The sequence below is a fragment of the Ambystoma mexicanum genome, chromosome 12, assembly GCF_040938575.1.
Source record: "Ambystoma mexicanum isolate Mex_15411 chromosome 12, UKY_AmexF1_1, whole genome shotgun sequence".
Lineage (NCBI taxonomy): Eukaryota > Metazoa > Chordata > Amphibia > Caudata > Ambystomatidae > Ambystoma > Ambystoma mexicanum.
The window spans coordinates 595,084,390-595,098,706 of NC_090936.1; the positions used below are offsets into that span (position 1 = coordinate 595,084,390).

At 46.7% G+C, this 14,317-nt stretch overlaps 1 protein-coding gene across 1 annotated transcript in view; it reads right to left on the reverse strand.

Moving 5' to 3' along the window:
• Nucleotides 1–14,317, reverse strand: part of PITPNM1 (phosphatidylinositol transfer protein membrane associated 1) — an 875,847-nt gene that overhangs the window by 47,322 nt on the left and 814,208 nt on the right. The window contains exons 22-23 of the mRNA XM_069628971.1: nucleotides 14,130–14,313; nucleotides 13,737–13,865 (exon numbers count right to left, since the gene is read on the reverse strand). Coding sequence (XP_069485072.1) covers nucleotides 13,737–13,865; nucleotides 14,130–14,313 — 313 coding nt within the window. The remainder of the gene's footprint in view (nucleotides 1–13,736; nucleotides 13,866–14,129; nucleotides 14,314–14,317) is intronic.

The following is a 14,317-nucleotide window of genomic DNA, read 5'->3' on the forward strand; positions in this document are numbered from 1 at the left end:
ACATGGCTTACCACCATCTCAATAGCGACAACGACATGGGTGACGTCAGTACATACACACAAACAATGAATGATGTCTCATGCACTGTGAATGACTGCAAGGGTACTATGTAGGTGAATGCCCATTCAATGCATTGTAAGCAAGGTACACCATCCACATCACTATTGAGAGTGACCCACCCCAAGTGGACCTTTTAGAGACTAAAAACACTCTATATCCAACCCCCCAACCTCCCAACTGCAATATGCAGTTATTTCCCTTTAGAATGAAGCTCAACAATGGTTGGTTGAGTGGGTCACAATGCTTTTCAAAGGCCTGATATTCGTCTGTGGTCGAAAATACAGGTTCAGCAAAAAAATAAAGGCGCCCCACAACAAAGAAGCTGAAAGACCACCATTGAAGAAGATGAGGGTACTCCTGCATCAAATTGAAGATTTCAGAGTGGAGCTAGGATGAGCCGCAGGTCAAAGCAGGTGGGTAAGGGTCTGCCACTGATCCCCAGCCTCCCCACACCTCCAAAGTTAGACAAATATAACCAAGACCACATAGTGAGTCAGACGACTCCAAAGACAGAGTGCAGTCACTGAAGAAGTGTCAAAGCAACATGGACATTGAGATTGCAGAGTTCATCTCCTGTTGCAGCATCTCAAGATGTCGTAGTTCAAAGCTGCTTGGGCACTTCCAGTATCTGAAGATGGCAGTGCCGGATGAACAGAGTGCCAGTGACCCCAATGACAAATTTACAAAAGGTGAGGATCACAGTTTTGTGATTGAGGAGATTAGAGAGTGCAGCCTGAGATGTCATGGTACCATGCGGGATGGGCATGGGTAGCCAGTAAACCCACAGCTAGTGGGAGGAATCCAGGATTTTCAGATGAGGTCCACGGATGATCTCCTTAGGACAGGGTGTGCCACAGCAGGGTCATGAACAAGTTAGCGTAATCGTGACCATTGCCACAGTTGCAGGTCGCAGTGCCTTGTCGCCAAAAGGTGCAGGACAAACCACTGGAGGGTTCCACGCAAGAGAAATGGTAAAAGAGTTCTGCTTGATGTAACAATTATCTCACTTCTGCGACAGGTGACATAGGTAGACACAGGAGCTATAAAAGGAGCACAAAACGCTCTGCATGAGTACAGATCCTACTAGTTCTGGAGCACCGCAACCAGTTCCCTCTGGTAGCAGGAGAGGCAGAGCTTTGCCATCATGTTTTCAAGGAGTCCGGCTTGTTAGGTAGCATATGTCTTTTTTAATTTGTTTGAGTCCTTTGAACATTTAACCGATTTTTGTGATGCTTCTGACTATTTCTCCCTGCTCCCAGGTCTCGCTGGGTCAGTAGCTTGGCCCAGTCGGTTATTCTGATTAGTGGCAGTGAACTTTAAAACAATGGCTGCAAGACTTCCTGTGGCCATGTAGGTTGGCTCACAGGAAGCCTCTCTTTTTCTGGGGCGGAAGGGGGCATACAATGAAGTCTCTAGTGGTTTGCAAATGTATTAGTTGCTAAGGCCACTGTACTTTGTTGCCCATGTGTGATCAGTTGGAGGCTGGGAATTGTCGAGTGTAATTTCTGAAGTGAGCTCTGGCCAAGGGCTCACAAAGGTTAGTATGCCTGAGATAGAGGAGTGTCTGGGACTCCTCCAGATTCGAAATTTCCCAGAGTTCAACTGGGACGATGTCTGAGAAGGTTGATCTGTGGGTGAACAGCATTGATTGCCTGTACACTACAACTTTGAATGGTACTGTAGAACGGCAAATCATATTATACCCTCTAGATCGTGTGTGTATATATATATTGGCCTAGGCCAAGTCGCTCTGCGAGGAAATCCGCGTTGCAAGGTCCTGACCTTAAATCTGTGTAAGCCGCCATTTTAGGTTCATCTGCCATTTTAGATTCTCTCTCTAAAGTCACCCTGTGTTCTAAGATGGTGGACAGTGTCATTTTGAATGTTACATGGCCGTCTTGACCTCTGTGTACAAGTTAATATGTAAACTTCCTGCAGGACAAATGTTAGGTTCCTGTACTGAGACCTTGTCCTTCGTTGACCTGTGTATAAAGGATTACCTGTACCAACGAGACTAATCCATGAACATATATTCTGCACAATACTGTTCGAGCATCCAATGTGAACACTTGTTTGACTATATTGTTTAAGATATATGTCAAAGATCAATGCGAAATCCAAAGACACATTGTTGCTATTATAACTTGTTTGCAAATATGTTAAGGATAACCCCTAAATGTATAGCTGCATAAATTAGGGCACGAACTCGGCCTGAACCTCTAGCCCATGGAAATGGTGAACTTGCAAGTGGATTGAACATCAGATAACATACTGAATAAAAGGCACGACTATTCTGATGTACACGCCCACTCACTTCCCACACCGAACGTTAAGCCCAGTTTAGGGATACAGGGTGCAAATCTACAACAATATGTTGTTGAACACTTGGATTTGATCCTGAAGCACCAAGGGCCAACTTGCTAAAGGAAGATGACAGAACTCTACAGCAGCATCTCTTCTACTCTGAGAAACCAAACAGTGAAGTGCCGCCTCTCTGACGACCAGAAGGAACCTTGTACCGCACTCTTTCACCTTCATCTGGCAGGACAAGTTTGGTCTGAACCCGTTTTTTTGCACATCCAACTCCCTGATCTCTACTGGGCTGATTCACCTCAGAATCAGAGAACCACATCCTTTGGACAGCCCAGTATGGCTGTCACTGTTTCAGGACCTTTCACTCAATGACTTTGTAGGACTCCTGCACCATCCACCTACCATGGAGATGTCCAGTGGCATATCCTGCTACATTTTGTTCGAACAGCAACCGGTAACCCCAGTGTCTGGTCACCACTGTGAAATCTCAATCTGAAGCTGCTGCAATGGACCTGCTTCAGCTGCACTTCATCTCTGGGGTCACTGGTCTCGCCCTAAAATCTGTGTACTGTTTGTTTGGGTGCAGACCATGCCTATCAGGAAAGAACCACCATCTCTCCAGCTGCTTCTACAGGCGCCAATCTGCAATCGTTGTCTATGCCCCTTCAAGGTGATTTCTTCAACTGTATCGCTTCTTTGTCCTGATATTGACTGATGGGTCTCTGTTCGGTCCCTTGTGCTCCAGGGTTTTCTGTTGCACACCTAGCAAATCCAGGCAGATCTGAAACCTCTCCAAATGCTGATGTCTGATCTCTGTGTTTGGATTATAATTCTTTGTGGTCGGCACTATTGTTATTAGGGCTTCCCTGATACTTCTGAGGATCTTCTTATGGCTCCATCCTGTGGGGTTTGTATGCAGCCCTTGAACTTACCTCAGTTGGATAACATTGGGCCACAGAATTGGGTTGTCATAACTGTGTGGGGGTAGGGGGGGAGCCTGTGATCCGCATTGCAAGTTCAGTTGGACTGTGTGGCCAGATTTGAACACAACATGACCATGTGGTGTCACATCTTCAGTTGTTTCTTGCAATATATGGTTATTGTTTCTGCCTGCCTCAGATGAGCGAGGGCTGCAGAGAAAAGATGAGATTCGGCTGGATACCTGAATGGGGTCTAGATTCCTTGCCACAATCCATATGCGAGAAAAGTTGTAATGTTACCACTGGCACTGTTTCAGCAGCCATAACATGCTTTAAAGGATGCACCAAATCGACTGGAAGCAAAGTTCTCACTCAGCTCCCAAATTACCTATTTTACTGGAGAATCTGCATTTGTACTCACTCAAACAATGGAAGTCATGCTTTGGGATGAACCCCTGTGAGGAGATGAAACCAAAGAAAACTGTGTGGAAGATCTGACAATGCATGTAGACACTGGACCTCACTGACCAGAAGGAACTGAAGCACCAGTGCTCTCTCTACTTAACGCAGCTGGCAGAGTCTGGTTGCAAGCCTCTTTGAAACACTGCTCCTAGTGAAAGCCCGGTTACTTGTTCCTGCCAGGATCAAACCAGAAGAGACATGAGCATCAGACAACCAAATGCAAGTGTTTTAAATTGGACAGCAGGGATGCACGATCAATGGCTGAAAAGAGACCCCAGCAGAAGAACTAACTATACACCCAATTAACATTTATGCTGGGGTTAGGCAACCCCACCCCGTCCCAAATCAGTCCTAGCCAGTTGTGATGATTCACAAGGTGTCTTTCACTTCTCCCCAAGGGGAAGCCCTTCTTATGAGGCTAGGGAGGTGAGGTCGCTACCCAATAGTCCCCCTAGGGGTGGTTTAATGTGTGAGGAGGATAAGAACAACCACCTGGGGTGCAGCCCTGGAAATCCCATCACCCACACACATTCTCTAGGCCTACACTCCACATCTAATCGTTCCTTAGAGAGCAAACATATGTGCTATTGTCATAGTGATGAAACCAGTCAAGTAAGAAGAATTAGGACGAGGAAGAACAACAGAGGTATGAAGAAATCACCGGAATCATGAAAGGCGCCCAGTGATCATGCACTGCAGGTGTTGACGATGGGCAGGGGTGGGACAAGTCCTACATAAAGAAAACTGAAGACTGACTCGTCATCGTCTTCGAGGAGCGAGGTACCCGGGAGATTCGCATCCCAACAGAAGCAGGCAGAGTAGCAGAAGCCGGTGAGACGATAAGAAAGTCAAACAGGAACCTTGCAGGGGCAGACCCCTCTGCCGGGCCTGGAAAGGAGAATAGAGGCATAACCCTGGGCAGGTGGACCAACGGATCCCACAGAGACAGCGAGACTGCAAAAGTGGGAGATCCGCGAGAATACTGTGGAGCCCGCCGGCTGAAGGAGAATGCACCTGGAAGCAGCAGAGCGGAAGAACCATCCCTGGAAGAACCAGAGCAGTGCCTGATCCTGTATGAAGGTAAAGGGAAGGCCAGGTGGGGACACAAAGGGAACAACTGATGCGGAAAGCATCCGGGAATGCCGTCCCAGTGACACTCATAAAACCACTGAATACCAGAGAGGGGACTGGGACCCAAACTTAGAAACGGAAAGCATCAGAAGAAATGTTCCTCATTATAGTGGGAGAAGGAAAGCCACTGACCATCAGAGAAGAGTCAGGACCCTGACAAGATCTGGGACTTTGTTGAGAACCAGTTAAAGTGGAAAAGTGTGCGTGAAGGTGAAAGGATTGAGAAATAAATATATCAAGTCACACCAGGAGAAAGGAACCATTCTCCTGGTACCACATTAGGAGTTCTGATAAAGATGCCAGGGGAAGGGAGTCATTCCCCCTGGCCTTATGTTGAACTGTGTCAAAGTATACCAAGAGAAGGGATGCATTCTCTTGGCCGTGAACTGAGTCTTGAACCGGAGACCCCAGGGGAAGGGAGTCATTCCCCCTGTCCTTGTGTTGAACTGTGCCAAAAGCATACCAAGAGAAAGGAGGCATTCTCTTGGTCCTGAAATGAGAGTAGAGATAAAGAAGCCAGGGGAAGGGAGTCATTCCCCCTGGCATTGATGTGAATTTTACCCAATCATACCAGGGGAAAGGAGTCATTCCTTCTGGTTCTAATGAAGAGTATAAGGAGCTGCACCAGGAGAAGGGAGCCATTCTCCTGGAGGTAACGTTGTACAAGGACTGGGTGAAACCCACAAGCCTGTAACTTTGACTTGCGAGAACAATCTTTTGAACATTACCCAAGAAGAAGGAACTTTTTGTTAGTTTACCTTTTAATTATATAGTCTGAGGCACAGATGTAGGTTTTGACACAGAATGGTGAAATTTATGTTGACGGATATTCTGACAGACCCTTTAAGTATTAGTTTTGAGGCAGGGAAACTCCTTTTAGAAGCTAGGGATAGTAAGGAACTTTTTCACACAGAAATAAAAGTCTATAACCAAAACCATGCCACCTTTGTGTCAATCTCCTTCTTCCAAAGGCCGAACATCTAGTGAACTACAAGTTGCTATCCTGGCATTATGCACTTTGGAAAGATGATAAATGGGTAGGTACCCTCTTTTCTCACCTCTCGGCCTAAATTACAAGCAGAGGCACCCGCTCCTAATTCCTGTAAACAACTTTGTGTTTTTCAGAACACCCTTCAGCCACAAGCTGATCCAGTTCTGCTGTTACAGAGTCACTACTGCCTCTGTACATCAATGCCTGGCAAGAGCACATTACCAGGTAATCTAACAACAATAGCTGACTTGGACAGTACCCAAAAACCAGTTTAGCCTTGTAAAAATGAGGTACATTAAGCCCTCTCTCCGCCTCTCTGCAGCCATCACCAAGGCTAAATAAAGACATGTCACTGTACAGACGACAGTCATTTTTGAAACCCAGCCCAAGACACAGAGAAGAAATAATAGGTAGGTAGTATCCCACAGCTATTAGAGTCCAACACTGTGCCTCTCTGTTGATAGAATGTCTTTGTACATATCATTCCGACACAGTTTTATCTGTTTTTATTTAGATTTGAGGAATTATCTATCCCCAAAAGTGTTGCACAACAGCATTACACTGCTCTTAGCACCAGTGTCCTGAAGAAAATTCGGAGGCATTTACAAACTTTGCAACCAGATCCTTTCTGAGTTACCCCCAAACTGGAAACAGATGAAATGTGCTGTCATTGTTCGCAGTACATATAACCACTTCTAGTTACTAACCTCACTTATTTTAATTGTTACATGTTCTTGTGCTGTAAATGCAATTTTCAGCTATGTGTTTTGGTAATTGTTGCATATTGATTTTAATGTGAATACATTATTAATTTAGTATGAACTTTGTTTTAACAGCACTCTAATTTGTCAGCTCGATCACAAATGGCTGAGATAAACATATCCTAGCACTACCTGTGTATTTAAGGGAGGGGTAGCCTTGACTCATTTCCTTTGTTTGTTCAATTATGCTCTTTGGGCCATGCGCCATCCTCAGTACATTAGTCTCAGTGCAACAAAAAGGAAACGTTTGCATTAATAAATTCACAGAAGCCGATACAAAATGAGATTGCCCTGAAGGTGTATACTTTTAAAGGAAGTGGTGCTGGCAGGGAAGTCATTGATAGGCATTTAATTCAAGAGAGACTTTGGATCTAGGACACATCAAGGCTTGCAAATCAGATATTTTAGGGTGTCCCTGAATTCATATTGCCATGTGCAGATGGCAATGCCATATTTAATAGCAAGCAGGAGGATCACCTTGCCCATGTTAGGGACGTGCTTGGGAGGGGACAGACCTCTGGACTGACTACTAATCATCCATGGAAAAGATAGAATTTAGAAGACTTCTAACAGTGAGATGGTATTGTATTTAAATGAAGGCAAAGCTGGAACCTATTGCTGATGGAGTTTTAACAATGAGATAGAAATGTAGGATGTTGCTGGCATCCCAGTTGTTTGCAGCACCATTAGTAAAGATTGCATTTTTATAGAGGCAAAACTCAGCAGGCATTAGTGGCGATAGCCATGGGGATGCAAAATAATTGCTCACCCATACAAAGATAGTCCAAATATCAGACCATGATTCAGACATGAAGCAGACCCTACAAATGTGATCCTCAGAAAAATACTAAAATTCTAAGGGCCCGATTCATGGAAGTGTTTTATTATGGGCAATCCCATAGGAAAACGTTCCATGAATCAGGCCCTAAGAGTTTACTTGAAGATGCGTGTGTGCATTCTGCTGGGATTAGGCTTCAGGGCTGGCTAGGCTCCAGTAAGCAACTCAGAAGTCACATAAGTGGGCCGGTGCTGTTGGTGGCGAAGACAGAGTGCTAGTGGAGGAGACTTGATGTGTGCCCAGCTAGTCTGAATTGGTCAAAGGTTGTCGCTGTATACTAATGGCAGAGGTGTTGAGCACGTTTGGTGTTTCAGTGCAGACGGCTATGCGAGCAGCTGGACAAATTTGACATAGCTGTGGCTGCATTATAGAGGGCATGGATGGAGAGTCGTGCCTGTGTTCATAGACGTGGTGCGATTTATACATACTCTAAACTCGGACTGAGTTTATCTTCAATGTCGCTTTCCTCAGTATCCCTAATCGATAGGCTGGTTGTTTGAATGCATCTTCTGGTGGGGTTAGCATACTACCATTGGGAAGGACCTGGCTGGTGGCAGTCTTTGAGTGCAATAGGCAAATAAATTAAATAGGCATTGCCACCTATCGCCTAAGACCAATGATATTGTTGCCCGTCCCCCAAAAGAAAGCACCGTCTAAGTGCGTCATATGTTTTTGCCCGCCGCACCCCTCGGGGCGTCATACTGCATCGACATTCCTACCCCCAAAAGCCATTTCAGTGCGTATTGTGCCCTATAGCCCAAGTTGAACTGGCGCATTTCCTGTCTACCTCCAGTGAAACCTATGGGTTGAGCGTTCTGAGTGCTTGGGGAATCTCCTTGATAATTAGGTAGGGCTGTCCAACAGATTGTGTGACATGTCCTGTCCCAATTGTATTTATTGTGCATTTGTAAGGCGCTTATACATCAAATAAATTGTGTTTCAAAGCGCCCACAGGGCAACAGGGAGGGAGCATGGGAATGAAAGGCAAATATAACGAGAAAAGAGAGAGGCGGTCCTATTATGCCTTGTGAGCATTCAGAAAGTGCAAGTGCAGGTTTCAAACTGGGCGCGCTACATTTGCTACCTCTAGTGGTCTGTCTAATCAAGCACTCTATCCATACAATTTTAAGTGGCCACGTTCAAGGTGCAATCAGATTTTCAGGTAGTGTTCAGTAATCAGTTTGCACCAGTTATAGAGTTAGTGGGTCGAGCGCGGGGCTAGGGGGATTGATGTATTATCGTCTGGTGTAGTGCAAAGGGGTGAGTTTATCACAGTGTGCCGCTGCGAATGCTGCCGGCATCCATTGTGGTTGGAAATTGTAGGTGTTTTGTTGGGTCTTGGCCAGTACTTGCGTGCAAGGGGCAATCAAAGGATAGTGTGTAAGAAGGATGTTAAGAAGAGGAAGGAAAAAGCCATTTTTTGAGGGCTTTTCTAAATGCGAGGTGATTGTCAATGCTGCGGATGTGGAGAGGGAGAGAGTTCCAGATGGTGGGAGCTTGGATGGAGAAGGAGGATCCACCCAGTCGGGTGCAGTTATATTGGGGGATAACTAGGAGAAGGGCTTCACCGGATCTGAGGGCCCTGGGGGGTCGGTAGCGTGTGAGTTTATCTTGGAGGAACTTGGGGTGGGTGTTATGGATGGCACAGTGAGTAATGCACATGGCTTTAAAGGTAGTCCGTCGACCAATTGGGAGCCAGCGTAGGGGCTGATGTGTTCTCTGGGTGGGAGACCAATGAGTAGGTAGGCCGCAGCATTTTGGATTCTTTGGAGTTTCACAAGTTGGAACGCTGGTATGCCTAGATAAAGGGAGTTGGCATAGTCTAAGCGAGAGAGGATGATGGTGAGGATGGCAGAGAGTCGGTGTGGAGAGGTGAGGTATGGGAAGATTCGACGGAGGATGTATATGTGGAAGAAGCAGGTTCTGGATACAGAGTTGATGTGTTGGGAGAGATTTGAGTCCAGCGTGCATCTGAGGTTTTTCACCAAAGTTGAGGTTGCTGGGGCACAGGGTGAAGATTCCTAGAGAGCTAGAGAGTGAGGCCAAGGGACAGGTTGGGGAAGGAGTGTGTTTTTTCTCCAAACTAGGATTTCTGTTTTTACAGTGTTACAGGGTTGAGGGTGAGGTGGTTGATCGTCATCCAGTGATCAATATCCTAGAGGCATGATGAAAGATCTGGACGGGTGGTGCCTGGCAATTTTTGGATTTTGAGGATGATCTAGTTATCATCTGCGTAGTTGTAGCAGGTGAGACTGTGGGAGCGTAGAGTTCCGGGAGTGGGCTGAGATAGATATTGAAGAGAAGGTGGGATAGCAATGCTCGCTGAGGAACTCCTTTCAGAACTGGGTGGAATGTGGAGGTGGAAGGGTGGAGGAGCCTGATTTGCGAGCGATTAGCGATGAAGGAAGAGATCCATGTGAGAGCAGTGTCCTTGATTCCTAAAGAGTGTAGCCTGTCTAGGGCGGTTATGGTGTGGTCAATAGTATCGAAGGCGGCAGAGAGGACAAGAAGAATGAGTACAGCGCATCCTTCTGCATTCGCTGTTCTTTTTTGGTCCTTCCAAACGGACACTAGGGAGGACTCAGTTCCTCAGAGGGGTCTGAAGCTGGATTGGGCAGGGTCAAGAAGGCTGTTGGCTTCAGTGAAGTGGCAGAGTTGCTTGTATGCTGTGCGGGCCATCAGTTTGGCCATGAAACAGGTGTTGGAAATCGGCCAGTAGTTCTGGGGAATGAGAGTCGAGCGTAGTTTTTTGAGGAGGGGTTTGATACAGGAGGTATTGAAGGCTTCTGAGAAGATTTCTGATGTGAGAGATTGGTTAAGGATTGAGCGTGCAATGTTGCCTCCGCAGGTTGAAGTTATGATGTTTTTGAGGAGAGTGGGCAGGCATGAGCTTTACGCTAGGAGCGAGAGGAACTCCTGATGTGAGATTGAGGAGGAAGAGGAGAAGGTTTGCATCGGGAGGGAGTTGGGACGGGAGGTGGGCGGATGTTCGGAGAAGGCATCGCTTAGGGATTGGGAGTTAAGTGGAGGAGGGGCTGAGCAACACAGCGACTTAAATTCAGAGATTATTCTGTGCAATTCCTTGGTTGGGTTTGCGAGAGTGCAGGGTTCTATTCTCATAGACTGTTTTTTGGGCTTTTATAATTTCCGACCTGTAGGCCGTTGTTAGTCTTGCCAGGGGGGTTTTGTTTAAGGGGGTCGGAATGGTACTCCAGGTGGTTCCAGATGGTGCTTCAGAGTTTTGAGGTGGGCGGTGTACCATTTGGGGGTGGGGCCTGATCTCTGAGAGGTTTGTTTTGTTGGAGTGAGGGGTGTGATAGCTGGGGAGACAGTGGTCAAAGTGTTTAATGGGGAGGGCCTTCCTGGAGGGAGACAACTGGGAGTGAGTTGAGGAGGGAATTGACTAGGTCTGGGGTGATAATAACTTTGTCCCTAAGTGGGTTGAAGGGGGCGGAGGTTGGTGGAGGCTGGGCATGACCCTTGGGGGGGGATGGGGGAGAAGATGGTAGGGAGAATATGATTTCGGATGGATCTGTCCATATTAGGGGCCATGGAGGCAGAGTGGATATGATGTTTGTGGTGCTGAAAGCTGCATCGAGTGTGGGTGGGCAGAGAAATTAGTTGTGGCAAGTTGAATGCTTCTAGATTTTACAAGAAGGGATTCATTATCTTTGCTGCTGGCTAAGGTGTCCTTGAGAAGGACTAGAATTTGGTGTCTGTGTAGGATGGCTAGTCCCCCACCTCCTCTGGATCTGTTCAGAACAATCCGGTTGTAACCTTGGTGGAAGGCCTTATGTGCAATGGGTTCGTAGTCGTCAGAAAACCAGGTCTCTGTGATGAAGAGGATGTCTGGGTTTTCATCCGACATAAGGTCAAAGATGTTGAATTTGTTTTTAGAGACCGACCTGGTGATGAGAATGCAAGAGATCAGGTTGAATTGAAGGGGAAGGGGGGATGGATGGTATTCCAGGTAGCAGAGAGAGTCCTGGTGTTTGTTGTTGGAGTTGAGGGCATTGCAGGAAGGCTCCAGCTTGCACAGGTCGCGTTAGGGACTGTTGAAGGAGTGGGAGTGGAAGGAGGAGTAATGAACGCAGAGTGAGGGATGGGGTGGCCAGTCGCAGGCATGGGGGGTGAAGGTAGACAGATGGGGTGTGGGGAGGTGGTGAATAGAGCGAAGACCGAGTTGGGAGCCGGAGGGGAGATTTGGGCGCTATAGCGAGGGGGCAAGGATTGGGATCTGTGGTGGAGCAAGGGTGATGCTAAGTGGAGCTTGAGGTGGCTGAGGTCTGGGACTTTTCTTGTTTTTCGAGTGACCCAAGGGGTGTGGGTGAGAGTGGGGGGGGGGGGGCTGATGAGGTTGGGGTGTTGGCCAGGGCTGCTCTAAGTGAAGGGAAGGGTGAGTTGGGGCAGAGAGGGCAATTTCGTTCGAGAGGTGAGACGTGGGAGAGGTGGTAGCTGGGGTGTGGGGGTTGGAGTGGGAGGGTTGGCAGGGCTGGGTAGGTGGGAGTTGCGAGATGCTCAGGGGGTCGATGTTTTCAACTGTAGCTGGCCATCGTGCTGCTCTGGCGGGGAGGATTAGGGGCTGGACATAGGTGGAGGTGGGGCGTATAATTCAAAGTGTTGTAGCAGGTGGAAGGGTCTGCGTGTGGCAGGGAGGGTGGTTGTGCTATGCGAGAAAGTGGGTGAAGGTTGGTGGAGTGGGCATCATTAAGCCTTCTGGTACGCCAGCGTGCAGCTATGATTTGGGCGGTGTGGGGCATTGTGTCTATCTTGTGGGTAGGATGCCCTCCTAATTAAGAGTTCACACAGGTTAGAGGGTGCAGCTGGAATAAGGAAGGGGCACGGGGGAGGAGGCTAGATCCTGAGAGCACAACTGGGCAACAGCACCTGGAGTTTAAAAGGACCAGAGGGGGAGGGTGCACCTAGGTTTATTAAAAACACAGCTGCGAGGATGCACCCAGATTAAATAGAACTCATCAAGGACGATTCACCTAAATTCAACAGAACACAGCAGTGGACAAGCACCCATATTCCAGACAATGCAGCAGGCAGCAATGTCCCTTGACTTAGGAGAGCACAGCAGTGGAAACACACTTAGTTTTGAGGTGTCACAGTAGGCAAAAATACCTAGACCTAAGATAATACAGTTGTGGGAGTGCACCTAGGATTTACAGAACACAGCAGGCAAAATGCACCTAGATAAAGGGAGCAGAGGAGATGTAACTAGAATCAAGAACACAGAGAACCACCTAAACTTGAGAAACTTAAGCAGTGGGAGAAACACCTACATTGGAGAACCACTTTAAATTGGGCACAGCAGTAAATGGCGAAACACCTACGTTTCATATACTTGCCAATTTAATGTTTCATTTTTATTTATAACCTTGATACACCACTTTGACTGTTCTAAATTGTTAACAAAGCCTTTGCATTTATTCAAGAGTAAGATATGTATAACTATGTTAACTGCTGAATTTAACATTTTGTTCTCATTCATTATAAATCCTTAATAAAAAAAGTATTTAACAAAAATAAAATAGATCAATCACATAGCAATGGCATACCATTCGTTAAAAAAGAGACAACTCAATTAGCAAATCTAATATTTAACCTATACTGAGCTGATATTATTAAAGATTCTGCCTGGCGGAAGGTGGCAGGCCATTTGTCGCACAGTGGATAGTAAACTAATTTTTGAAAAGCAACAGGTTTGTGTACTTCAAGCAGAAAATGTGTGTTTGTGGACCCAATTCATGTAGCAACCATGCTACGGGCAGCCATACACATCTTGCTACATGGCTTACAAGTCTTCACCACTGAACAACTATTTTGTTTTTGCTTTTGTAAATCACACTCAGCCATACCTTTATTAAATTATATTTTTGAAGCTCTGCAACAGGCTTGTATATGAAGATCTACAGGTACTTCTGACCATATATATGTACGCACTTTTTAACAAAATGTCTCTTGCAATTTTATACCAAGTGAAATGTGGAATTTAGAACCATGCTGTGAGATTCTGCAGACTGATGGTGTAGCTCGAAAACTGAGGTGCTCTTGGCACATTATAGATTCACCCAACAGCAAACAGAAAACAAACCCTCTCCCCTTAAGGCTTCATTGGTAATCTCGACATGCAACATGCTTCACAAGCCTTAGTACATTTTGAGGTGCCAGCCTGTTGAGGAGGCCTTGATGGAATGCTCCTGAATTCCTGCTACACCTGCCCAACCTCAGCTTCCCCCCAGCCCGATACTCACCTGACACTGGTTGTTGAATTTCTTCACTGCTCGCCCCACAATATAGATCTGTGCTGGCAGAAGTCCCAGAGCACTGTACATGGTGATGTCCTTAGTGGATCCATAGCCAGCCACGATACTTAGCCCTACCTACAAGAAAAGGTGAACTTCAGTGCAAGAAATGAGGAGACCACGACAGATGTGTCAAGTGTGCACAGGGAGGATGTTTGTATCATCACTAACCTATCCTCAACATCTTCAGTTGCAAAACTCCCTATCAACACAAGATGATCTATCTAGGGGTAGGTCAAGGATTGAATAGCCTGGTAAGGATTCATGGGCCAACAGGGTGGAGATTGGGCCATACAAGACACTGTTTCATTCCCTAAGGTCTTTCTGCACCAGCATTCATACCTCTTGCACCAGGGTCTGCAGGAACACAGCTTTCTGTCGCAGGGGGTCATGGGTGAGGCCATCGCAGAAGGATACAATGCCGTGGGGGAAGTTGTGTTGTGAGAGCCATGCCACCACTCGGTATTTTTGCATGTCTGGCCGTCCAGTGACATACACGATCATAAAGCCTGAATCCTGCCAGTGCCTGG